This window comes from Microtus oregoni, unplaced genomic scaffold (assembly GCF_018167655.1).
Source record: "Microtus oregoni isolate MIOR12 unplaced genomic scaffold, Mior012 000074F_ref0000038, whole genome shotgun sequence".
NCBI classification, from domain to species: Eukaryota; Metazoa; Chordata; class Mammalia; order Rodentia; family Cricetidae; genus Microtus; species Microtus oregoni.
In genome coordinates, this window is record NW_024544004.1 from 3,602,450 (window position 1) to 3,628,495 (window position 26,046).

General features: G+C 35.3%; 1 protein-coding gene across 1 annotated transcript in view; it reads left to right on the forward strand.

Annotated features, from left to right (window-relative positions):
* The first annotated feature begins 4,655 nt into the window (after nucleotides 1-4,655).
* Nucleotides 4,656-26,046, forward strand: part of LOC121441317 (connector enhancer of kinase suppressor of ras 2-like) — a 177,739-nt gene continuing 156,348 nt past the window's right edge. Inside the window, exons 1-4 of the mRNA XM_041642450.1 lie at nucleotides 4,656-4,674; nucleotides 6,826-6,989; nucleotides 7,821-8,023; nucleotides 13,661-13,748. Of these exons, the coding sequence (XP_041498384.1) occupies nucleotides 4,656-4,674; nucleotides 6,826-6,989; nucleotides 7,821-8,023; nucleotides 13,661-13,748 (474 nt within the window). The remainder of the gene's footprint in view (nucleotides 4,675-6,825; nucleotides 6,990-7,820; nucleotides 8,024-13,660; nucleotides 13,749-26,046) is intronic.

The following is a 26,046-nucleotide window of genomic DNA, read 5'->3' on the forward strand; positions in this document are numbered from 1 at the left end:
TCTGTGAGCCCCTGTGAGCCTTGCTTAGTTGATTTGGTGGGCCCTGTTCTCTGTGTTCTCCATCCTCTAACTCCTAAGTCTCTCCTCCCTCTCTTTAATAGTCCCTGAGCGCTGAGGAGAGCAGTAATTTCTAATGACATCTTTCACATTTGATTCTCTAGTAGACATTGATTGTAATAGAATGCTTGTGTAATGAAAGTATTTTACTGAGAAAAGTAATTATAGGAAATATCGAAAGACCCATAGTTTTGGAGCTTATCATTTGTGCTTTCTTTACTATTTTTGAAAATCTCCTACTATACCATTTATAACTGATAGTAACAATATTGGGAAGCATGAGACTATTGCTCATTTAGGCTGGAGAATTTCTCTAATGTTTTTAATGTTTTGCTTTTTATAAGCCCTTAAATATACAATTAGGGATTTATTTAAATAAACATAATTAAAATTAGTTTGGAGTAGCTTTTTCCTCCCCTTTATTTTGTCTAACTTAAAGCATGAAAAATGTGCTTCTTTGTAGTCTATACATTTATAGTAAATATTTGTTGATTCTTTTCTGTCATTATATGAGCTTTCATCCCGAATTGATAATTTCTAGATACTTGGAAACATAAACCTATTATTTCCAAGAATTGTATTATTATGTATCCTATTTGATAATGATAAAACTTTAAAAAATAAAAAGAACAATTCTCTTTTTGCCTTGGGCGAGTGAACTGGTCTATTTATTGTTATTTCTGAATGATAGGAATACAAAATCCCAGATCACACCCCAGACAAAATAAATAATAATCTGATTCGATCATATCTGCAAATACTTTATATGTATATATAATTTGAAAACAATGAAAAGTTATTATTGTGAGTAATCAGAATTATTTTAAAGATATTTCACAAACTTTAGGGGGAAATAGTCTGAAATATCTTATTTGTGTAATAGAGTAAAATATCTGACAATTAAATTACATATTTCATATTGATTCCGATACATAAAGTAAAACACTGCTTATATTTTTGATACCCTATCAGAAATAGTTATAGGATTAATGTAGGCCAGTTTTTTCTAATTATAAACCCTCATATGTTGTAAAAGAAATATTTGTAGTTTCATTTCAGTTTTAATGTTCAGCATAGCAAATGATTTGTTTAGTGATTAGTAACAAAATATATTGACTAAAAATTAAATTGGGCCATATATTTTAGAACTTGTCATAGTCATAAAAATTATAAGACACCACAGGGTTCTTTTTTGTTATTTGCCCCCAAGAGATTATTGAATAGTAATAATGTTGACATTCATTTGTCTTAGGAAAATGCTTGTGTAACAGTGAATGTGGCTTTAAACTCTGAATTTTAAATTATGAATAAGATTTGTTTCATGTTAAGAAAGGATCATGGGAGATGTATTGAGATAAAGTTTAATAGTGGATGAGGCCATTTTTTTCTGCAGTTACTTTACACCAAGATTTTCTTTTATTGAGGCTATTTCAGTCAGAAGTAATAAGCCTGAGTTAAAATGATAGTCTATAACCTAAAGGTAAAATTGACATCTATCTTAGCATACTTCTAGATGCAGGATTTTAAATGAAATTTGTACCACTTGCCACATTGTCTTTTAATTACGATTTCTTATTGAGGAGAACATGAGTATAATTCTAAATAGTATCTTTTTCTTGTAGGTCTTTTCATTCGTGTAGCTTACTCAGTAGATAGTAAAAAGGATTATTAGGACTGATAAATCAAATGTCTTAAAGAAAGACATGTTTGGGAAAGATGAATACTCAATAAATATGGCTGAAATAGCTGACCGAGTGATGGGACCAAGCTGAAAGATTAGTTACTAATAGATTACTCTTTCTTTAACAAAAGGCAATGTGGTTACCAGTTCTGTTCTATATATTGAAGCCAAAGAGTTTTTCACAGCATAGGTATGAACAAAACCTTTAGTCTTCCTTTCATTTTCTCATACTTCCCATTCATTTTGTCTCCCTAGGACTTTGCTGTTTCCAGCTTCTAGTGGTCTTTCCTCCTTCACTGCCTCCTTCACTCCTACTTCTCTCCAGATAGCAGTTCTTCCCTTCTCCACAGAAAGCCTGTCCTTGGTCTCCTGATTTGGAGCAAGGTCATTTCCTTCTCCTCCCCTCCTCTCCCCTCCCCTGCCCTGCCCTCCTCTCTTCTATCCTCCCTTACCTTCCCCTTAGTGAATTGTTAGGCTCATTTGTATGATTCCATAATTCCTGTGCTTCTCTGTTAATAAAATATTAGTTCCAGGAAAGAAGGGACCATGTCAGATTCGGTTACCTTCTTCTCCATGCTCCCTAGAACAATACCTGACTCTCAAACAGGCATTTACTAATTGCTTGTTGAATGAATAATTAAAAGTCGGTATCAGGACTTGGGAAAATATTAATATGCTATAGGAAAAAGCCAGGAGATCTTTCAAAGGGGAATCATATAGAGGTGGATAATGAGGTAAAAATGTAAGATGCAGGCAGTACTTTAGAAAACTGGTTTAAATCTGAAAAAAAAAATGAGAGCGTTGGGGAAATGTAGTATGGAAATAAGGTTTCTGTTTTCCCCAGAACCTGTCTTCCCTCGAGAACGTACTCTCCTAGCAACCTGAGATTCCTGATTAATATATTGTAATACTATTTATTTGCAATTCATCTGAATAGCATTTTATATGCTTTATGAATCTAATCTATAGAATTATAGGTTCTATTAATATGTTGTTATATGGAATCATATGTTCTTGTACATTGTAGCATCATTAAAGGAAATATTTTAAACATACATTTTTCTACATGACAACCCACTATGACTAGACGCAGAGCACAGTATTCATTTCTTTTGATTTATTCTATGTCTTTTGCACCATGTATCTTGATCACATTCATTTCCCCATCCCCTTGCATCTGTCATGCACGCCTGCACCCCCCCACCCGGTCAAAGTTTAAGAGAAAAAAAGAAAATGGAAAAAGTTAAAAATCTGGCCATGGAATCTTCAGTGTTACACAATGAGTCGCGCAGTAAACCCCTTTCTTTGTCCATATATATTTACTTGCAAGTGGTCATTGCAAAGTCATTGGTCTGGTTCAAGGCCTCTAGTTTCTACTACACTATTGAGGCTGGGTCCTTACTAGGACTCTTCTTGGACATCCAATTGTTGCCCTTTGTTGTGGAGAGCCTATAGCTTTGGGTATGTGAGTCAGCTTCCTTCACATGCTCCAGCAGGTCATCGATGGGGTGGATGTTGGGGCAGGCCAAGTCATATACCAGCCAATCCTCCCCTGTCCTCATCTCCAGCATTGCCCCTACTAATTCACCTCTTGCAGTGATGAGTGAGGGGTGGGGCCATTTCTCCTTTCACTCCCTCAGGGTGGGCTCTCCCACACCTGTACCACTAGGGCCAGTTCTATTGTGTTGCCCAGGCTAGGCACAGAGGCCACTCTTCCAAGTACTACCGCTGGTGAAGGGTAGGGGCAGCCCTGAGCTCTACCGACCCCAACCAGCTCTTCCACCTCTCTCAGGTGTTTATTGGCAGGAGGTGGGGGAACATCTCTCCTCTGCCCATGGTAGCACATATCTGATGAGTAATAGAGAGCTCTCTCCTTTGTCTGTAACATGGACACTTCCAACCACTGGGCAGCTCTGCTGTGCTGCCTAGGTGAGGGGCAGGACCCGTTTCCTGAGTGCTAAAGCTGGTATTGGGAAGGGTCTGCTCTGTCATTTGTTGCAGGCAGTAAGGAGCAAGGCGTATGGGGGGCCATCTCTCACCTTCCCACACTGCCACCTCATAGATGAGTAGTGGGGCCAGCTCTCCCATAATTACAGCTTTGAGGCCGGCTCACCCACACCTCCACCAACAGGGTTGGCTCTATTGTGTTACCCAGGTGAAGTGCAGGGCCTGCTCTCCCAGGTGGTACAGCTAGTGGGGTTCAGGGACAGTTCTTCTGCTCTTATGACCACAGGGCCAGCTCTTCCATCTGTCCAGGTGTTGATGGCCAGGGGCAGCTCTTCCCCACCCACGCTCACAACTTCAGAGCTAGCCCATTCACACCTGTGCTAACAGTGTTGGCTCTATTGTGCATTGGTGAGGGGGGAGCATCTCCCTCCAGTCCATGCCACCCTATGGCAGATAAGGGTGGGGCTAAGTTTTCTGGCAATCACTACTTTGGCTCTGGCTCACCCACACCTCCACCAACAGGGTTGGGTCTATGATGTTGCTCAGGCTAGGTGCAGGGGTATATATTTCCTTAAGAAATCTTTTTGCTGACTTAAAGATCATGAACAGATAGTCTTAAATGAGTGATTGGCTTGCTTTTACCTACTGAATGTTTTAAATTATATCTAATCATATTTCCTCCTTCACATTAACCCCTAGACAATTTAGAGTCTATGTGATAGTGCTTTGTACATTCTAATAAATCTGATCTTCATTGGTGTGCACTTGTTTGTATCACTATTTTAGCTTCATATTATATGGGTAACCATATTTTTGTTACTTTCAATTTTCATGGTCCTACTGAATTTTGCATCTGTAAATGGAACAGTTAAATTTATTTTTGATAGAAATCGTAATTTAAACTTTTTAACAAGATCTTTAGCTTTGTAAATGGAAAAAGGTTTAGACATTAATTACTGGTATGATCAAAATGGTTACTCTGGAGAATTGTAAGCAATCCTTTCCATTTTCCCTCCATTCTCAATTCAGTGTAGTATTTAAAAGCAGAGAAAAGGAACTTGCCTTAGAGCCCCACCTTACCATTTATAAGGTGTAGAATCCTAGACCTGGCCCCAAATTTTCAGGTTTCTTCCAAAAAAATCAAGACAATGATATGCAGCTAATAAGTTTGCTATAAAAATTAAATAAGGAAATATTTGTAAAGCACTTAGATTAGTGCTTGGCACACAGTGAACACACACACAAATATATAGAAAGTAGTATTGATCTTCAGCATGACTACTTTTTTGGAACTAACAGAAAGCTGTTGAAGTCATGGTCTTTTTCTAAAATAAATTAGGACAGAGTAACTGCGTACAGGCCTAGAAGAAAGTCGCCTTCTTTTTCTATTTCATTTGGTTTTCTTGAGAGTTCATGTGAAAATGAATTGTATGCTACTTGTTAGATTGCAGCCGTGTTTATGCAGAGGGCAACTGAATGACGGCATTGACTAAAATAAGGGAGCGTTCGCCAAGTCAGCATGTATTGTATTGGTTTCAGTGCTGTTGAAAGACTAGTGGCGGTGTTTTCCCTTTCGTTTATTTGAATGGAGCTTTAGACTATGTGTCTGTCAGGTACTTTACATTGTCCTCACTTCCTGGAAGTATGCCAGCATGGAATTCAGTCCTTGCTAGTTTTTGCTAGCATTGTTTTCACCTGTGTGAAAAAGAATGGGACGCTGTTACCTCATGTTATTTTGTCTCATATAAATAGCTCGAGTGTTCTCTGCCCGTTATACTGCCTTGGTTTTTTTTTTTACACGAATATAATACACTTTATTTTTGGAAACTTTTTTTAGTCTTTAGGTGGTCTGATGTAGTCAGAAAAGATCCAACTTCAAATCTTCTAGTTCTGATTTTCTGATCAGTTACTTACTATGTATACTTACGGAGTTACTTAATCTTGCTGTTTTAATTTTTTTTCCCCCAACATGATATTTTTATTAATTATTCCTTAATGTTATTCAGTGCACCCCAATCACACTAGCTTTCTATTCCTCCCAGGTCTACCCTCCCATCTAGCACCCCCTCCGACTCCAAATTAAAAACATTAAGTCCAGTTAGTATTGCTCATATACTCGTTGGAGCATGGCCAAGATTTAAAACTGATAACAATAGTCCCCTTATTTGACACCTCCCAATCTCCTCTTTGTCCTCACCAATACTATAAAATTTCCAGAAGAAAATCAAAATGTTTTTTAAAGTTTATCTTTAGGATAGCAGAGTTTTAAGTATAAAAGACATCAAAGAATAGAAATTTATTGAAACAAAGTATTCAGCTTTAAAGTTATTGAAGTAGTGGTACAATGATAGAAGAGAGGAGTTCAAAGTACAGGAAGATAGATTCATTAGGCTTATGTAAGAAGAATGAGGCCCCTCCCTCTGAAATAGTGTTAAAGAAAATGAAATGGTATGATAATCTAACTCTAAAAGTAGTTATTCATTCTAAATATTTGTCTCAAATTAGAAGTTAGAAGACAGGTGAGGTTTTCAGTGATTACCTGGAAAAGTTTGAATAGGAATAGTGATCTAGCAATTGTTATTGAAGTCTGCTTGTTTGTTTCCCAGCTGCCCAGACCCAAAATAATCACTCAGAAACTATATTAATTACAACACTGCTTGACCTGTTAGCTTATGCTTCTTACTGACTAGCTCTTATACCTTAAATTAACCCATTTCTATTAATCTGTGTATGGCCACATGATTGCGGCCTACCAGTAAGGTTCTTTCCGGTATCTGTCTCCTGCAGTGGCTACATGACTTCTCCTTGACTCTGCCTTTTCTCTCCTCCTCTGTCTGCTTGGAATTCCCGCCTTGCCCTCTTCTGCCCTACAATAGGCACAAAGCAGCTTTTTTGTTAACAGATGGTATTCACAACATACAGAGGAGAATCCCACATCAAACAACGAAGAATATAATTATTTTTTGCTACAGCTCACATATAGAATGAGAAAAAATGGGTGATTTGACTAGACCAATGTCAAAATGGATTTAAGTTGTGGCATGGTAGGAGTTATTGCTTGCTTTCCACCTGTCCATCAATTGATTTATATCAACAATTGTTCTTTTGTATTTTTTTTCTTTTTTAATTTTATTTTGTAGGTCTTGATGATTGTTTGCAGCAGTATATTAAGAACTTTGAGAGGGAGAAGATCAGTGGAGATCAGCTGCTACGCATCACACATCAGGAACTGGAAGATCTGGGAGTCAGCCATATTGGCCATCAGGAGCTAATCTTGGAGGCAGTTGACCTTCTGTGTGCACTGGTAAGGATTTAAACTGATTGGAAAGAAAACCTTTCTTATCTCCTGTCTTCCACTGTCTGCTGTTTTGTTTCTTTCTCTTTTATTTGTTTTTGCTGTGCTTCCATATCACAGTGCATCATTGAGATAATCGGGACAGAAACCCGGGAACAGGAAGAAATACAGAGGCCATTAAAGAGTCATGTTTACAGGGTTCTTCTTCATGTTCATGGCCTGCTCAGCCTACTTTCTTTTCCTTTTTTTGTTTTGTTTGTTTTTGTTTCTTGAGACAGGGTTTCTCAGTGTAACAGCCCTGACTGTCCTGGAATTTGCTCTGTAGACCTGGCTGTCCTGGATTCACAAAGATCTGCCTGTCTCAGCCTCCCGAGTGCTGGGATTAAAGGTGTTTACCAACACCTCCTGGCCTCCTCTGACTTCTTATGGTACCCAGGACCACCAATTCAGGGACGGCACCACCCACAGTGGTCTGGGCCTTCCCACATCAAATATTAATCAATAAAATGCCCTACAGACTTTCCTGTGGACAGCCAGATCTTATAGAGACGTTTTCTCAATTGAAGTTCTCAGCTCTCAGATGACTAGGTTGTTCCGAGTTGACATAAAAACTAGCTAGTACAGCTATCTTTATTATAATTGTCTTCCTTGGTATCCCCAAACACGCATTTGACTGGATTCCACTAAGCCAGGTATCTATCTTACTCATTTGTAATTCTAACATTGTCCCACTGCCATTGCATAATAAAGTACTCATTCAGTTCTTTTTATATCAATAAATTTTTAATAAATAAAGAAAATATTGACATTAAATATACGTTTCTCTGTTTTATTATTCAGAATTATGGCTTAGAAACAGAAAATCTAAAAACCCTTTCTCACAAGTTGAATGCATCTGCCAAAAATCTACAGAACTTCATAACAGGAAGGAGAAGGAGTGGCCATTATGATGGGAGGACCAGCAGAAAATTGCCAAATGACTTTCTGACCTCAGTTGTGGATCTGATTGGAGCAGCCAAGAGTCTCCTCGCCTGGTTGGACAGGTATACTCTTCCCCATGTTCTATAAGTAACTCGTCCTCATATGCCAGTTTGTATCATCACATTATTTCACATTTTCTTATGAAAATATTAGTCAGATAGAAAAGTAAAAATAATAAATATCTGGTTATGGGCGTGCTGTGGATTTTCCTGTCCAGAAGTCTGAAGACTGGACAGAGCCAAGAGATCAAATAGACACTGGCCTGTCAACTGAAGAGTTGCTGGGATCCTGAGGACCTGGCTGCGGTGGTCCGAGTGCCAAGGATTGTTCCTCTACCTATGACCATCCCATGATATTGGCAGCCATTGCTGTGGCTGCCAGAGCAGCTAAGGCTGCTGGACTTTCCATTAGTCAATCAGTTGCTTCTGCTAGCACAATGGATACCTTCTCAGGGCAGGTTGTAAATGCCTTGGCCATTCAAATTGAGCTAAATTTACAAATGAATATTGCAGTTAGTTTTGCTATTGGTTTTGGTTAACGACCACTTCTAGGTTATACAGTAAAAGCTTATTGCTGTTATTCATGAACCCTGGAGCGCACAATTTACAAATTGGTTCTTGAGATTATTCTAGTTAACTATACCAGGGTTCCTCACACCAGCACTGAGACCTTACTTAAAGGGCTCCAATTTGGGCAGACTTGTTTAGGATTGAGCAGGCACAACCTCCTTAAGGAGTGCTTACATGTTCTGGAGCATCATCTTCATGGTTTCATGGTACCAGAACCAAAGGAAAGCTCAGGTCAATGTTGCCACATGGCAGGTCCTCTTAGCTATTGCCCCAGAGGATCTTTCAGCATGAGTCTGGCTGAACTCAGTGATGGGTGACTAGTGAGCCAATGACAGGAGAGGTTTTTCGGGGGCTGCCTCAACCTAAGATAGGAAATGTGTTTTGACCTGGATGCTTTCCCATGATGGGTAAGGGGTATTGCCTGACATTCAATGCCATCTAAGACAGGCCTAGTCATATAATTTATATAAAAGGGGGACAGCCCTATCTCATTCCTGATTTTAATAGCATTGTAATTTTTCTCCATTTGGGATAATGTTGGCTGTGGGGTAATCATATAGCTTTCAGTTAAAAAACCTATTTAAAATTATATCATAAAAAGAAAGTAGGGTGAGAAAGCCATGAGGTTTAAGCCAGTATATGCAGCATTCCTCCATAGCCTTTGCTTCAGTTCCTGCCTCCAGGTTCTCATCTTGAGTTCCTGCCCTTATTTCCCTTCATGATAAAATGTTAAATGGCACTGGAATCCTATTCTCTTTGGATGTATACCTTGCTCAACCTGGATGAAGTGGGAAGGGCCATGTGCTTCCCACAGGGCAGGGTGCCTTGCCCTCTCTTAAGATTGGAGGGGGGATGGGGGGGAGAGTGTGTGGAGGGAGTGGGAGGGAAGTGGGAGGAGGGGAGGAAGTGGGAATTTGGATTGGTATTTTTTTAAGTAATAAAATAAAATAATAATAATTTAAAAAAGAATGTTACTCTAAGCTGAAATAACCTCCATATTTACATATATAGTAAATATTACCTCTGGTCAGTAAGATAGGCTAATTGTTAATGCTTAAATAACACATCAGTATTAGTTTTATTTTCTGTCACTATTATTTAATCTGTAACTATACATTTGTTTATCCCAAAATAAAGTGATTTAAGTAAATTTCATTGTATTTTCTTTTCCTTGCATAGAATGATTACAGAATGCTTTTGTTTCCAAATGGTAGGCCTAAGTATACATACTCTAAATTAATTTTTATAATATAATAGTTTTGAGATTTTGTTGTATTATGTATCATTACATTATATCATCAATACAACTCTTGATAAGCATCAATTCACCTCCATGTACAAACACCCACAGAAATCCCTGAAGCCATGCAAGTCATAGTTGTTTTATGCTTATTTTATAGGAAGTGACAGTATGACAAAGTCCTAAAGAAAATAGTTGGTGTGAATTTTGTACTATATCAGCAGTATTCAGTTAAATTAGAGGCTATTTGATATTTTGACCCTAAAAATTAAATAAGTACTTAAAAGCAACACAAAAAGATAAATTGGGATAACTTTTAAGTTCTATATAGATTTTTGAAAGTTGAAAAAAGAAATGAATGTTTATTATTTTTAATCACAGAAAACTTCAACTGTAGACTGGCTTGATCATTAACATTGCTTTAACAACTTGAGTTAAAAGAAAAAAAAAACTGAACTTGGTGGCACATGCCTTTAATCCCAGCTCTGAGGAGGCAGGTAGATCTCTTTGAGTTCTAGATCAGCCTGCCAGCCTGGTCTACACATTGCACTTCAGGACAGTCAGTCTAAGTTACCTCCTTTGACCCTGTCTCAAAAAAAATTAATAAAATAAAATAAGAAGAACAAAAGAAAGTCTTGGTCTTACTAATACATTTGCACTACATAGGAAAGACAGTGGGGTGCAGCCCAGAGTCATTGTTTTGTTCAGATCTGTAAATTTAAAAGATTCCTCCTTGCAGAAGATTGGAGAAGACCAATGCTAGAAAAAAGGAATACTACTTTGGAGACTTTTTCAGGATTTAATCACTGCTACTACTGCTAGCATGACGATGACACTCTTTGACATGAATAACTTTAGGCATATAATTATTTACTCAAAACAATCCAAAATGGTTGTCCTTATTTTACAATTAGGCAACCTAGGATGGTTAAATTCAAAACCAAATGAGTAAATGGACCTAGTACTTTATAGAGCCTAATAATCCAACGATATATTTTATTTTCTCCACTGCTATGAGATTTTAATTAATGAAGCAAAAATAAGAATATATCAAGATGTCTGGATAGACAAATAAGGCCTCGGGTCAGATAAGAGCTGGAGAGTCAGAGAATGGGGATATTTGGAAGGAATAAGTCATGCCGGACTTGGCCAACCCAGTGAATAATCAAAGGAAATGTAAGGAAAATACTAGAATGTATTTTGATTGTCCTACTTGATTTTTCAAAACCCATAGACAGACCTTCCTAACATGTTATATGATTCTACTTATAAACTAGGCCAATTGTTCTTATTAACTGTTCTTTCTATAATATGTCGTTCACAACAGCGAAGATTTTTCTTGTACTTTGCTCACTGATATCATAGTTATCCAGAAAATGTCCAAGCCTGTACAGTACACATTATAATTTTTTTGAAGGAATAGAGGGCTATGGAATAAGAAATGAGCCCTGTGGACCACCAACAGTTGAAAAACAATTAGAAGTTTAGTTCATGTTTGGCATGGTTGCCTTTAATCCTAGCACTTGAGAGGCAGAGGCAGGAACTGACTTCAAGGCCAGCCTGGTCTACAGAGTGAGTCCAAGGAGGAGGAGGAGGAGGAGGAAAGAAGTTTAGCTCATGAGAACAAATTTAGAAGTATAACTAGAATAAAAAATAAACTTATATGAAAGTAGTGTCATGGAAGCAAAAGAAAATAAGAATTTGAAGGAAAAAAGTTATCAGTAGGGTGAGATGTTGCTAAAAGAATAGATAGGGTATAGTATGTGATACATTAAGAAATCAGGATATTTGTGAATTATTTGGTTGAACATAATGTGAGAAAAGCTGCAGGATAGTTTTCTATTTTAACTTTACCTGTGAATCAATGTTTAATCTTTAGTGATTATAGAAAAAAATATTAGCACAAATTCTAAGTCCTAATAATACATTAGGGAACGTGACTGTTCCACCTCTGTCTTGGGTTGTAGGAGTATCAATCTGTATTTCTCCTTGAGTGATAGAAATTTTAGAAAGTATTGATACCAATTTAAATGTAATAGAATCTTATTTTCAATTACATTGAGAAATTTATTTTCCTGATAAGCAATATAAACTTCTGTTAAATATTGTTAGTAGGTATATGCTTATTATATGTTTAGTTTTCAAAAAAAATGTTTTCTACATAGCAGTTCATCCAAACATTCTACGTACCCTGAAGTAATAAGAGCGACGGGGCTGCGTCCCCAGCACCCCGGCTGCCTGCTCAGCTAGCTTATGCCCCGAAATAACAACACACAAACTGTATTCATTTAATCACTGCTTGGCCCTTTAGCCCTAGCCCTTACTGGCTAATTCTCACATCCCGATCAACCCATCTCTAATAATCTGTGAGAACCGGTCTTACCGGGAAGATTCTAGCGTAGTCCATCCTGGGTCGGAGCTTCATGCCGGGAGCGGGGCATGGCGTCTCTCTCAGGTGTCTGCTCCCTAGAGGAGAGCTGTCAAGTCTCTGAGCTCACTTCCTCTTCCTCCCAGCGTTCTGTTCTGTTTACTCCTCCCACCTATCCTCTAACCAATAAAATGGGCCAGGGCAGTTCCTTTTTTAGCCAATGACCTTCCTCCATCAATACCCCCTTTTTGGTGTATCCTGAAGTCTTTTGAAAAATATGTTTAACCTTTACTGTTATTTTATGTTTGTGAGTGTTAAGCTTATGTGCATGTCTGCACATCCTGCATATATAGTACCCACAAAGGTCAGAAGAAAGTATTGGATCTCCTGGAACTGGAGTTGTGAGCCATCATGTGGGTGCTGGGAATGGAGCCAGGTCCTCTGTAAGCAAGCACTCTTAACTGCTGAACCATATTTCTACACTCCATGTCCTAAAAAGTATACACAGAAAACAAAACACAAGAATTAGATGCTAAAAAGTAGAAGGAATATTATCCATGAGCATCATTGTAGATCTCATATTTATCTGTAATAAATATGCTTTTCTTTTCATTAACTAAAATTTAATTACTTAAATATAAAATTTCCATATAAATCATGCTGAGCAAATGTTAAGATTTGTTTTTCAGTCTATATTTGATTTGTAAGGTTTATCCACTACAATTAAATATTGCTAAGTATTTTATCTTATTTTAAAGTTCTTTATATATAAAATTGTCATGATAGATGAAATGGAACAATTCCCTACATAGAAGAGATTTATCATTGCTTCAATCTCTCACTAGAAGAGATTGAAGCAATGATAAACCCTAGGTAAATTTATGTTAGTGTCTAACTGCATGTGACTCTGGGTTCTGGATTCAGACTTCTGAGTCTGAACACTAACTCCCACACTCACTCGTTCTGTTTCTTAGACAAATCACTAGATAATTATCTACCTTCATTGTTTTCTTTTGTAAAACGAAAATAATAAAAGATTGCCTATTTCATAAGAATTACTGTGAATATCAATTAAGTATGTATGTCACAATTAGAATAGTGATTCACATGTAGTAAGCCATCAGTAACCATTGTTTTAGTAATATTGCTAACCTATAATTATGAGTATTTCAAGTAAATGTCATATTTAAAATGTTAGGTTTCTTTGGAAATAAATACTTAGATGCTTAATGCTTTGTATTAGATTTAGTAAAGGACTATTTAAAAAAGCATTAGAGAACTAGATATTAAGAAATTTATGAAGAAAATTTTGATATAAAGAAAACTATATATTTCTAAATTTTAATTCTTCTTAATTTTACTCATGTTATTCTAAACGAGTCCCAGATATTGTGTTTTCTCACTATGTAAGCTTTAGAACAATTTATTTCATTATTATTCAAAATCATATTTTATACCATTTCATTTTGGTGGTCTTTAAAAGCTGCTCTGAATAATCACAGTCTTTGTTTTACCTTTGTAGGTCACCATTTGCTGCTGTGACAGACTATTCAGTCACAAGAAATAACGTCATACAGCTCTGCTTGGAACTAACAACAATCGTGCAACAGGTATTGACTGACAGTTTCCTTTGGTTAAATTACTAGCTATTATATATTTCATAAATGAGTAAATAATTTTGTTTTAGTTTTTCAAGATAGAGTTTTTCTGTGTAGCTTTGGAACCTGTCCTAAAACTCACTCTCTAGACCAGGCTGGCCTTGAACTCACAAATCCTTGGATTAAAGGCACGTGCCACTACTGCCTAGTGAGCAAATAATTCTTAAAAAACAAATTATTTATTCGAAAAGTATGCATGTATCATAAGTTTTGTTTCTCAGAAGATATAAAAATGAATTGGAATTCCTAACTTCATTATTATAAGATCCTGTCTGTCAGTTTCATCGTCAATGGAATGTCTAAACTGTGTCACTTTCGCAGAATGAAATCACTCTATCCAACAGAGTCCGATTTTTGCTCTAAGATACAGTTTCACTTTGTGTGTACACATAAATAAATATACCTAAGAGCCTTTTAGTAGTGATCTAATTACCTGAGCAAATTTTTCAGTAAAAAGGAAGCGGGAGATTCCAAGATCAAATGCCTTCAAGAGTCCAACAACTAGTATAAATGTTTGAGTACATTCTTTTATAAAACAATGAGAAATGTCAGAGACTGAAGTAAATTTACTAGTAGAGCTACGATAATTTTTTAAGTAAAATCCATCTAGGAGGATTGCTGTTTAGAGCTACAACTCTCCATAACTCTTGTGGCATCCTATCACCACTGCTTCTTTCTCAGGATACCATTATGCAGTAATGCAGGGACTGGGAGAATGGGAATAATGTATAATGATGCAAAAAAATTATTGGATAAGCTAGTGAAATTGTGATTTACTTTATCCTTGTGCCACCTATCCTTGATTGTTAGCCATAGTTCTCAGATTGCTATATTGTTTATAATTCCTCAAAATAGGGAATTTTATTAATATAGACTTACTAGCTTCAATATACTTTTCTATCATGTAGTTATTTTTGCATCATTTATCTCATATTTTATGTTCTCATTATTTTCATTTAGGGTCTAGTTAGTAACATTGTGATGCCTCATCATGATATACATCAGACACTTATCAGATTGATATGATGGAAATGAAAAGCTTTCGTTAGTCAAATGATGGGAAACATTTTTTGGCATTTTATTAATTTTCGTTTTTCTTTATTCTTTTCTCATACAATATATTCTGAATGCAGCTCCCCTCCATCACTCCTCCCATTTCCCTTCCACCTGCCCTCTTCTCCAGATCCACTGCTCCTCCATTTCCCTTCAGAAAAGAGCAGGCCTCCCAGGGATATCAACTGAACATAATATAACAGGATGCTCTAGGAAAAAAGTCTCATCAAGGCTGAATGAGGCAACCCAGAAGGAGGAAAAGGGTGATGGGAAACATTTGATTAGCTTATAAGTACTCCAATAATATGTGTCCCTTCATATTTGATAATGATAAATAACTTTTTAAAAATTTCAACTAGAAAATAGAAAAGCATAGTATATTGAAAGTACACATTAGGAAATATTTTTCTGAAGGGCCATATCAAAGTAGTAGATATTTAAGACTTTATAGGCTAGATTGTATTTGTCACAATAATCTCTCTTATTTTAAGGCAGAAAAGTAGAAGGTATAAATACATGAATGTGTTTAGAATCCATTAAAAATTGTTTCATAAAAATTAGCCAAATTTCAGCCATAGCTATTGACCTGTGTTCCAGAGCGGTGGAGTCCAGTGTGACCAACTGCTGTTTTGATGGCATGAAAAAAATGTTAGAAACTGAAATGCTTGGGCCTCACTTCAAATGTATTATTATAGGTAAGGCCCAAGATCTTGCATTTCTGCAAGGTTTTCTAGGTGGTTTTGATTGCCATGCATTGCTCTTGGGAACAGAGTTAATAGCAATAACATAACTTACAGCTAATGACTCCTGTGGTTATGGCTTATCAGAAACATTTATTTTTATTGAATTTTTTTTCATACAATATACTCTGATCATGGCTTCCCTTCCCTAACTCCTTCCCGATCCTCTCATCTCTCAACACACCAAACTCCAGGCCCTTTCTTTCTCTTTAGAATGCAAGCAGGCAACCAATAAAAACAAATGATGATTTACAAGAACAAAAAAAAAATCCAAAACATTTCTTAAAAATGTTCTTTCTAGAGTGTTACTTTATCTCTATGTCTGTTTTTTTGGCACAGTGTATGTGCACATAATAACAAAATACATTATTAACACTTTACTGTTACTTGGTAAAAATTTGTGGTAATTAAATTATCTGTTATTTAATCAATCTTTTTTGCTTTTACATGACAATTGTAATACTGTGAAATTAAAATTAAATTTATTGTTTGTTTTTATTTTTAATTTTTATACTAAAGGAGTTAATACTTATTGCTATTTTTATTATTTCAACATTGAAAATACTTTCAAGTATATTTGTGAAATGAATGTTGGTATTTATTGAATAGTGGGCTAACTCTTCGTTGTTTTTGTAAACCGAGACTGCAGTGCTTGATGACCTTGGAGATCATCAAGTAATCATTGCTTAACTCACATATATCAATATTGTTTTTTAATGAGAAGGCAGTACATGAAGGGATTTTAAACAAAAGTTATATATAAGGTAAGGTAAAAATAGTTTTCTCTGTTTAGAATTCACAGATTATACAGCACACCTTTGTTCTTAACCTTCACCTATTACTTTGAGAAGAATATGGAAATAATTTTTAGTGAATTACCATTTTTCTGCAGAGATATGCAGTGATAGAAATGCAGTGCATGTCAGATATGGCTAGCTCACACATTCTGTGATTCATTGATTTCTTGCTTTTCTCCTGATTGCATGAATGTCTGCTATTGACAGTTACTTTACATAAAACATCCCCCATCCTTACATTGCCCTCAAAGACTTGTTAGTATTCGCAATAGGTCTTTTCAGTAGCTTTGCTCTTTATCTCTAGATTATCCTTGAGCATCTTATTATAAGGTAGTAATGGGTTTAAGTTTTGCTACTTAGAGGTCAGAAAACGTTAAGTAGACTAGAGATTCTTTTACAGGCTGAACTTTAAGTACACATTGTCTTGACCAAACATAAAATTGCTAAACTAATTCAAATGTACTTGGAACACAAAAGGACTTTTTGTACCCTCCACCCACTGGATACTCTGCTTGAAAGATAATGGTGTGCCCTCTTAGGACATTTTGCTCATATATCACCAGCTTCTATATTTTACAATTCAGTAGCTCATGTCATTTGTCATAACTACTTCTACCTCATTTTCATTTTCCCATCACATACCATGTTTGATGTGTCATCTGTAGAACAAAATCTTACATTGTTGGTTTATTCCTTGCTTTTCCATATTTCTAATTTATACCTAGTTCTGTTGTTCCTTAAAGGAAACATTAAATGCGAATTCCTCTTAGTAAATAATGTCGTGACAACCTTTTTTAATCTGTCTATAAATATAGACCTTATCACTTTTGAATTAGTCATTACAAATCAAAGCCCATTTTTCTGTTTAAAATACATTGCTAACTTGTTCCTTTGGGATTCAAAGGAGCTAACATTCTATTTCAGCATAACTCTGGTTTTATCTTCAAGAACTCCCAGGTATATTAACTCTAACTCATACAGATAAATTATCTTTAGTAAAACAGAGCTTAGTTTGGCTGTTCATCTTATGATACCTCTGTACAATATACCCTATATCTTTCATCTCTGCCTGATTAAAATTATGTCCTATACTTTAAGGACTTTGAGAAATGATAATTAGTTCATGAAGCTTTTCTGATTTCCCACAAGTGTCTGTGGGAAATCTGTCTCTTAGTATTGAATATTTATTGTAATGTGTTTCCTGCTATTGTTGAAATTAAGTGTAACACCTTGCTATTGGTCTTTTACTTTCTCACACATCCAATTGTTTACCTTTTTCTGTAAAAGATTAGACTAGTTATTTGCCGTATTCTCTTTTATCCCATTTTTGATGCGTGTTTTTTGATGCACTGTTGTATGAGCAGAGGTAGAGTTCCTCATCATTCTGTGCAGAGCATCACATACCTTCTGGGGCAGTGATAGCCTTGAAGAGCAATCATCTTACTGTCATTAGATGATAAACTCCTTGAAGACAAAAACAGTGTCTTTCTTAGTTCATATATACTGCTGGTTAAAAATAATTGAATGAGCAGAATTATCCTCTGTCCTTGCCATGAGTTCATTTGTCTTTTGCAAAGAAAGAAAAATGAAGGAAGGAAGGGAAAAAAAGGAAGAATTGTGTTACTCTTTTATTAACTCATGTGAGAAAGCTTCCTTTCTGTTTGTTATTCATATTTTAAAAACCTCAATGATATCCATCACTTTAAATCTCTCTTAAATAGTTAAAACATGATTATTTGAACTGCTGACACAGCTTAGTGACCGAGCGCTTGTTTTCTGCATATGGCACTACATACTACCTCAGTGCTATAAAAGTAAAAATAAATAAGAAGTGATTATTCTCATAATTATATTACAGGCTAGCATAAAAATCTGTTCTGAAACATTATACAGATACCTAATGCTAACAAAATGTATCTTTTAGGAATTTTGTGTATTTGTAGTCAGAAATTATCTCTGAATTACTGCACTGTTTTTTTTTTTTTTGGCTGTAGATGATACAATCTAATTCCTGAGCTCTGTGTTATGTTTCTGCTCAGAAGTACCAAAAGGAATGAGGACTGATAGATAAAATTGTGAAATAAAATAGTTAACTGTTTGGTTCTGGATAGGCAAATTTTACTTTTCTATTTTTTCCAAATTTCCAAAAAGTGAATTTAAATTATCCAGAAAAGAAAGACTTTTTTTCCACACTGAAGGAATGTTAGTTTAAATTTGACAATGGAACCTATCATAACCAAATACTAAAATTATATTTTAAAATAAATTACATATAGTTACCCTCCAACAAATTGTGTGTGTGTGTGTGTGTGTGTGTGTAGTAACCAAAGATTTATTTGGAATATATGAAATAACTAAATATAGAAATTAAAGTTCAGCTACCACTTAAAAGGACAAGTTGAATAAGTAAGGTATAGACTTTAAAATATATCTAGGGCATGCGTTTATTACCAGGATTTTGGGAAATCTCACGTGAACAGTTTTATGCTTTGAAATGTGCTGTGCTTAAAATGATTATTTTACTCCACTTTAATTATTTTTATTCCCTTTGCAGCAAGATGAGATTATCAATATCTAAAAATAAACTGTCATAAATTGTTTTTGTCCCTCTCTTAACACAAAGGGGTGGTCCAATGAAGTAAGTGCAAAGTTCTTATTGGCGTCGGGCACTTCTATTTTGAATAATGTTAAAATTAGAGAGAAAAAGCCCTTTAAATCTCTTTTGAAAATCTCCATTTGGAAGAATTTACTTGGTCTAATTTAATCTATATCATCTTTACTTATTCTGTGTTTTGATAGGTTGAGATTTTTTTGAAGTTATAAGGGTATTTTCCCCTAACACTTTTGTTCCCTACATAAAATTCATTATACCAACACAAGAAAAAATGGGGAAACTTGTTTTAAAATCTTAACTGGAAAGAATTCTCACAAAGAACTGAAAATTCTTTTAGAGCACTGTCAGCAACTGAATCAAAAAAAAATGAGACAAGTACCCACGCATTTCTTGTCAGCATGAAATAATTGCCATGATGCCTGTCTTTGTGAATATTAGCATAACCTAAGATAATTCTACTGTATCATTTTAATATTCTCTACTTCAGACAAAAACTGAGACTGTCACTAATTAAGAATTGAGCAGTAAAGTGTCACTTTGAAAGGTAAAGCTTTGATGAGGTTGAGACTCCTTGGGATAAGGGACAAGGATGAAGGAAATTAGGAGAGATGTAACCCAGCTCTGCTGAAGAACAGTTCACACTGAAAAATTCATTTCATGGTTTTTACAACTTGTAAACAAAAGTTATCACATCTATCTCAAAGTTATTAGAAGGATGAAAATAAATAGGAGTTAAAATGGCCAAGAGACGTCAAGTGAAAACCAAGAAGAATGTAACCAGAGACTGCTAAGAGGCAGTAAAACATTTTTATTTTAAAACCAAATATACAGAAACCATTAGTTAGTTTAGTTGGCCAAAATTTACACTTATGTTAGAATTATATGCTGAGAGAATAGTTTGGAGTGTTGTAAAACATTTTTAAATCAGATTTTCAATTGTTAAATTCATTTTTTAATTAATTAATTTTATTTATTAAAAATTTCCACCTCCTCCCATTTCCCTCCCTCTCCAGTCCTAAGAGCAGTCAGGGTTCCCTGCCCTGTGGGAAGTCCAAGGTCCTCCCCCCTCCATCCAGGTCTAGGAAGGTGAGCATCCAAACAGACTAGGTTCCCACAAAGCCAGTGCATGCAGTAGGATCAAAACCCAGTGCCATAGTCCTTGGCTTCTCAGCAGCCCTTATTGTCCGCCATGTTCAGAGAGTCCGGTTTGATCCCATGCATTTTCAGTCCCAGTCCAGCTGGCCTTGGTGAGCTCCCATTAAATCATTCCCACCATCTCAGTGGGTGGGCGCATCCCTCGTGATCCTGACTTCCTTGCTCATGTTTTCTGTCCTTCTGCTCTTCATCTGGACCTTGGGAGCTCAGTCCAGTGCTCCAATGTGGGTCTCTATCTCTATCTCCATCCCTCGCCAGATGAAGGATCTATGGTGATATGCAAGATATTCATCAGTGTGGCTATAGGATAGGGCCATTTCAGGCTCTCTCTCCTCTGCTGCCCAAGGAACTAGTTGGGGAAATCTTGGACACCTGGGAAACCCTCTAGAGCCAAGACTCTAGCCAACCCTAAAATGGCTCCCTTGGTTAGGATAACTTCTTCCCTGTTCCCATATTTCAGAGTTCAGAGTGAAAACTTCCTTTTAAATTTTATTTTTTGGAAAAATACCTTTACTTGAAATTGTTTTTTCTGAGCTTTTTTTTCTTTGTTCCATTTTTACATGGAATAGTTATGTTGCTTCATTATAAATACATATTTAAGAAAAGAAAAAGGTATTATTTGTTGATATACTATAAATAGCAATACTGAAAAATGGTTTATTTTGCTGAGCAATCTCTCTTAAATTATGTATTTGTGCTTTTAGACATTTTAACTTTATAGTACCTTTTATATAAATTAAATTAAATATTAACTATTCTACAATTATGATTTTGAAAGTAAAATTTTAATCTCTTAAATATTCCCACTAAAATTTAACTACTTTTATCTATTTAGTTTTGAGATTTTAGTTACTCAAGCTAAACACTTTTAAGAAAATTATAACATTTTATGGCAGTAAAATAGAATTTGTGATTTATATTTGTAGAGAATACAATTTATAAACAGTTGGAAAATATTGTAGACTTTATTTAAAAATGTAACCTACAATTGATTTTAAATTTTTAATGATTATTCAAGGAAACCTTTATTAATAATGGCTGTCAGTCTACTTTATCATATTCTATGTATATGAATGTCAATTCCTTTACTTTCTTCAGGAACACTCTCTCTAATTTACTCCCATATTTTATCCTAAAATACTGTGGTAGAATTTGACATGAAATAAGATCTGAGTTTATTTGTACTGAATATGCTTTTCAAAAAATGGTGTACGCTTAGATAAATTGCTTCAGAGGTCTGTTATTATTTACCTGTAAATGTTTACCTTTAAGTATCTTGTTAGATTATTGCAGGGTTTTAGGTGAACATTTGAACATTCATAATATCTTAATAAATGGCTGTTAGAATTATTAGCAAGAGACTTTGGAAACAAAACTAAGCTAGCTTCTTGTTCAGAACAAGCTCTGAAGACTGATACTCTGCTTCATTTTGCTGTTGAATGGTCATAGAATAAACAACTTTTCTGAAATGTGTGATTTAAAAAATAATTTGGAAGCTGAGTATAATATCACATGCCTTTAATGCCATCAGAGGCAGGTGAATCTCTGATTTCGGGGCAAGCCTGGTCTACATAGTAGGTTCCAAGACAATCAGAGCTACAGAGTGAGACCGTATCTCAAAAACATTAAATAAAATATATTTTGGTTTTATTCAGGACATTCTATATTTTAATATACATTTATATAATTTGTATTCTGGAACATATCTTACCATTCATATTTAAATATAATACAGAAATTAATGTTGGTCATATATGAACTTGCCACTCACACTTAACATTTATAAATCACCTACATGTGAACATGTACAACTCAAAACATGTCCATTTTAGTGGTCAGTGTATAATAATCATACAAAATATGTCTTTTAAAGTTGATAGTAAAAGCAAACATGAGTTATATTTATGTAGAGATGCAGAATGGTGCCCTCAATTGTGTGTGAATGAGCAGAATACTTACTCTTTAGATCATGCAGGGTTAAGGCATGAAAAGTTGAGCCAGAGTAGTCTTGTAGTCATTTCAAACACAGCTTTAAATACTTTTACTGCATGCTCAGGGTTAGTGCTTAAACCTTCTTGAATCAGACATTTACCCGAAAATTGAATCGGGGCTTTTGGGATTGAAACTAGAGCATTTCAGACCAAAAACCAGAGCAAGGCTTATATATAATTTTTTAACCAGTATGAATTATATCAATTCAGCTTACCCAGTGAAGATGGTATAACAGTTGATTCTATTTTTCTCTCATATTTAAACTAATATCTTTAATTCATTTCACCTATAGCTTATCCTTTAAGTGTTCTTCAACTACTTTAATAATTCAGAAGCAGGAAATATTTTCAGATTTCCTAGCTTATCCTAATATAATAGATCAAAAATCAGATAATAGAAATATTAGAGACAGTAGTCAAATAACTTGAAGATTTTATCTGGATACACATATAAAAGTGGAATTTGCAAGGTTGATATTATGTTAAATATATGTACAACTGTATGCTTTCCAAAGGCCTGTGTGTAATTAAAATGTTCTAATCAGATAAAAGTACACATGCATAAGAAAGTTTCATGATCTTAAATAATCATTAAGAGCTGTTTATTTTCCTAAGGCTCAGGATGAAAGAACGAGTGAATAAATTATTGCTTGCTAGAAGTTTCTCGGGAAATGCAAATCAAGACAACTTTAAGATACCATCTTACACCTGTCAGAATGGCTAAAATAAAAAACACCAAGGATAGCCTTTGCTGGAGAGGTTGTGGAGAAAGGGGTACACTCATCCATTGCTGGTGGGAATGCAAACTTGTGCAACCACTTTGGAAAGCAGTGTGGTGGTCTATCAGGAAATTCAGGATCAACTTACCCCTGGACCCAGCAATACCACTCTTGGGAATATACCCAAGAGAGGCCTTATCATACAATAAAAATATATGCTCTACTATGTTCATAGCAGCATTGTTTGTAATAGCCAGAACCTGGAAACAACCTAGATGCCCTTCAATAGAAGAATGGATGAAGAAAGTATGAAATATATACATATTAGAGTACTACTCAGCAGTAAAAAACAAGGGTTTCTTGAATTTTGCATGCAAATGGATGGAAATAGAAAACACTATCCTGAGTGAGGTAAGCCAGACCCAAAAAAGAGGAGCATGGGATGTACTCACTCATATTTGGTTTCTAGCCATAAACAAAGGACATTGAGCCTATAGTTAGTGATCCTAGAGAAGCTAAATAAGGAGAACCCAAAGAAAAACATATAGGCATCCTCCTGAATATTAACCTTCATCATGCGAGGAAAGGAGACAGAGACAGAGACCCACATTGGAGCACCGGACAGAAATCTCAAGGTCCAAATCAGGAGCAGAAGGAGAGAGAGCATGAGCAAGAAACTCAGGTCCACGAGGGGTGCACCCACACACTGAGACAATGGGGATGTTCTATTGGGAACTCACCAAGGCCAGCTGGCCTGGGTCTGAAAAAGCTTGGGATAAAACCAGACTCGCTGAACATAGCGGACAATGAGGACTACTGAGAACTCAATAACAATGGCAATGGGTTTCTGATCCTACTGCACGCACTGGCTTTGTAGAAGCCTAGGCAGTTTGGATGCCCACCTTACTAGAACTGGATGGAGGTAGGGGTTCCTTGGACTTTCCACAGGGCAGGGAACCCTGATTGCTCTTCGGGCTGAGGAGGGAGGGGGACTTGATTGGGGGTGGGGGAGGGAAATAGGAGGCGGTGGCGGGGAAGAGACAGAAATCTTTAATAAATAAATAAATTAAAAAAAATAAAAAAAGAAAAAAACGAAAATTAATAAAAAAAGGTCATCCTGCCAAAACACTTTTAAATATGTAGACTACAGCAATATCTGTACCAAAAACAATAGATTGTTTATACTGCACTAGATGGGAATTGACAATGGACTGTTTCTCAAATATCTGCTTTATTTACTATATTATAGTAATGTTGTATAATATTCCATATGTGCAAAAGAATATATGCAGCATGTTTTCTATAGAACGTAATAATAAATAGTACATAAATCTATCTTATAAATCTAATAGTTGGAGTGCTAAATAATGTTTTAATTATTGAGTTTCTCCTGCATCCTATCTGCCTGCCATCTCTTGTTTTGTCATTTTTTGTCTTTAAAGAGTCATATATCATACTTTATTAACCACATTTAATGATGCATGTCTTTGAGCTATAGAAAAGTATTATTACCAAGCATCTCGCTTTTTTCACTTGGCATGTTCTAAATTTTGTTTGATTTATAGCTGTAGTTAATTTCACTGAATATAATATTGTATTCTGCTCATATTCACTAATGAGTTTATTCTCCTGATCATGGACATTTGAGTATATACACATATTTAAGTATATACCAAAGCATATCTACTACGTTATATAGTTTATGATACACTATATCATTTTCTCCAAATATTTTTGCTTATTACATTTTTTCATTTTCATTCAACCCATGAACTTTTTTGTCACATATTTTATTATATAATCAACTTTCAAAAGCTTTTATAATTTTCTACAAAAAATCCTAAGAATTAGATTTTACCATTATGCCTATGTTATGTGAAAGAAACAGTGCAAAATGTTAGGTGTAAGGAAACAGATGTAGAAAAGTATGTTCTTGACCCTCATAGGGAATAAAATAAGCCTTAGACGATATTCCCTGGTGTGCTACCATTTGCAACATATGGTAACTACTCTGTGAAATTTCATGCTAAAAGTAATAGCAATACATTTCTAAAAGTTTTTTTGATGACAGATTTGGTGAAAGCAGACGGCCTCAGCATATCTAGTACTTGGCACATAAATGTTTGCTGAAAAAATGCTTATGTTTCCCCCTAAAAATTCACCAAAAAAAGGTTAAAGAAATTCTAAGTTAGATTTATTAATTACTCTGATACTAAAAATGACCTAAAAGAGAACTAACCAGAAAATACTAATTTTACAATCCATTTATATTGTGATTATGGCACATATAAATTAGCTGCACATATTCTAACATGACTTATTCCTATTCCTTTTCCCCTTAGTCTTTGTACCTTTAGGGACAAGGGTTAACACAATGCTTACAATACCGGCATCATAGTGATTTGAGGAAATGAACAAGATAGAAATTATTGTGAAGAAGACTAGAAGTTCAAGGAAAAGACTTGATTTGAAGATAGGGAATTTTTTGTCCCATTATAATCCAATCTACTTCTTCCCTCTCCAAATTTTCTAGTGTCACTTAGAATCATTTGTAGCTTAAAAACAACAGTTTTGATATCATATTGAAGTTGGAAATGTGAGCTTTAAATATGAAATATAATGTCCCTGAATAATGCAATACTACAGATAGTATGTGTTTAAAAAAACTAGATGGGAGAGCAAAGTATCAAAGAGATATCTTTATAGGTTTTGATTCTTCTATAGCTAACTCTTTATTGGTTCTGGTTTACATATGTATCTACTATTGAGTGCTGTGCAGATTTTTCCCAAATGCTTTTAAAATGTCTTTTGGGATGCTTCTCAGGACCTATCGACACCACAACTATTAATTTCCTTTGTCATGCCTTACTGTTTTCTATTTCTCTCCTCAGCTCACTATCTCAGTGCATGCTCCTTTTCTTTTCATGTAAATTTCAAACATAAATGTTCAATTTCTGTACTTTGTACAGGGAATGAAATCTCTGCTCAGGTACTTTCCCTACTCTTTTTAACCCCTCACTCGCATCCTATCTCCTGAGAAAATCTTATTCTACATATTTTCTCAGTCACTAGGAAGAAAAGGATTTGTAGGCTATGACATTTCTTTCTTGAGTTTAGCATGGTGTTTTTACAACATTATTATGTTTTTCCCAGACGCCAAGTTAAGAAGATAGATCGAATA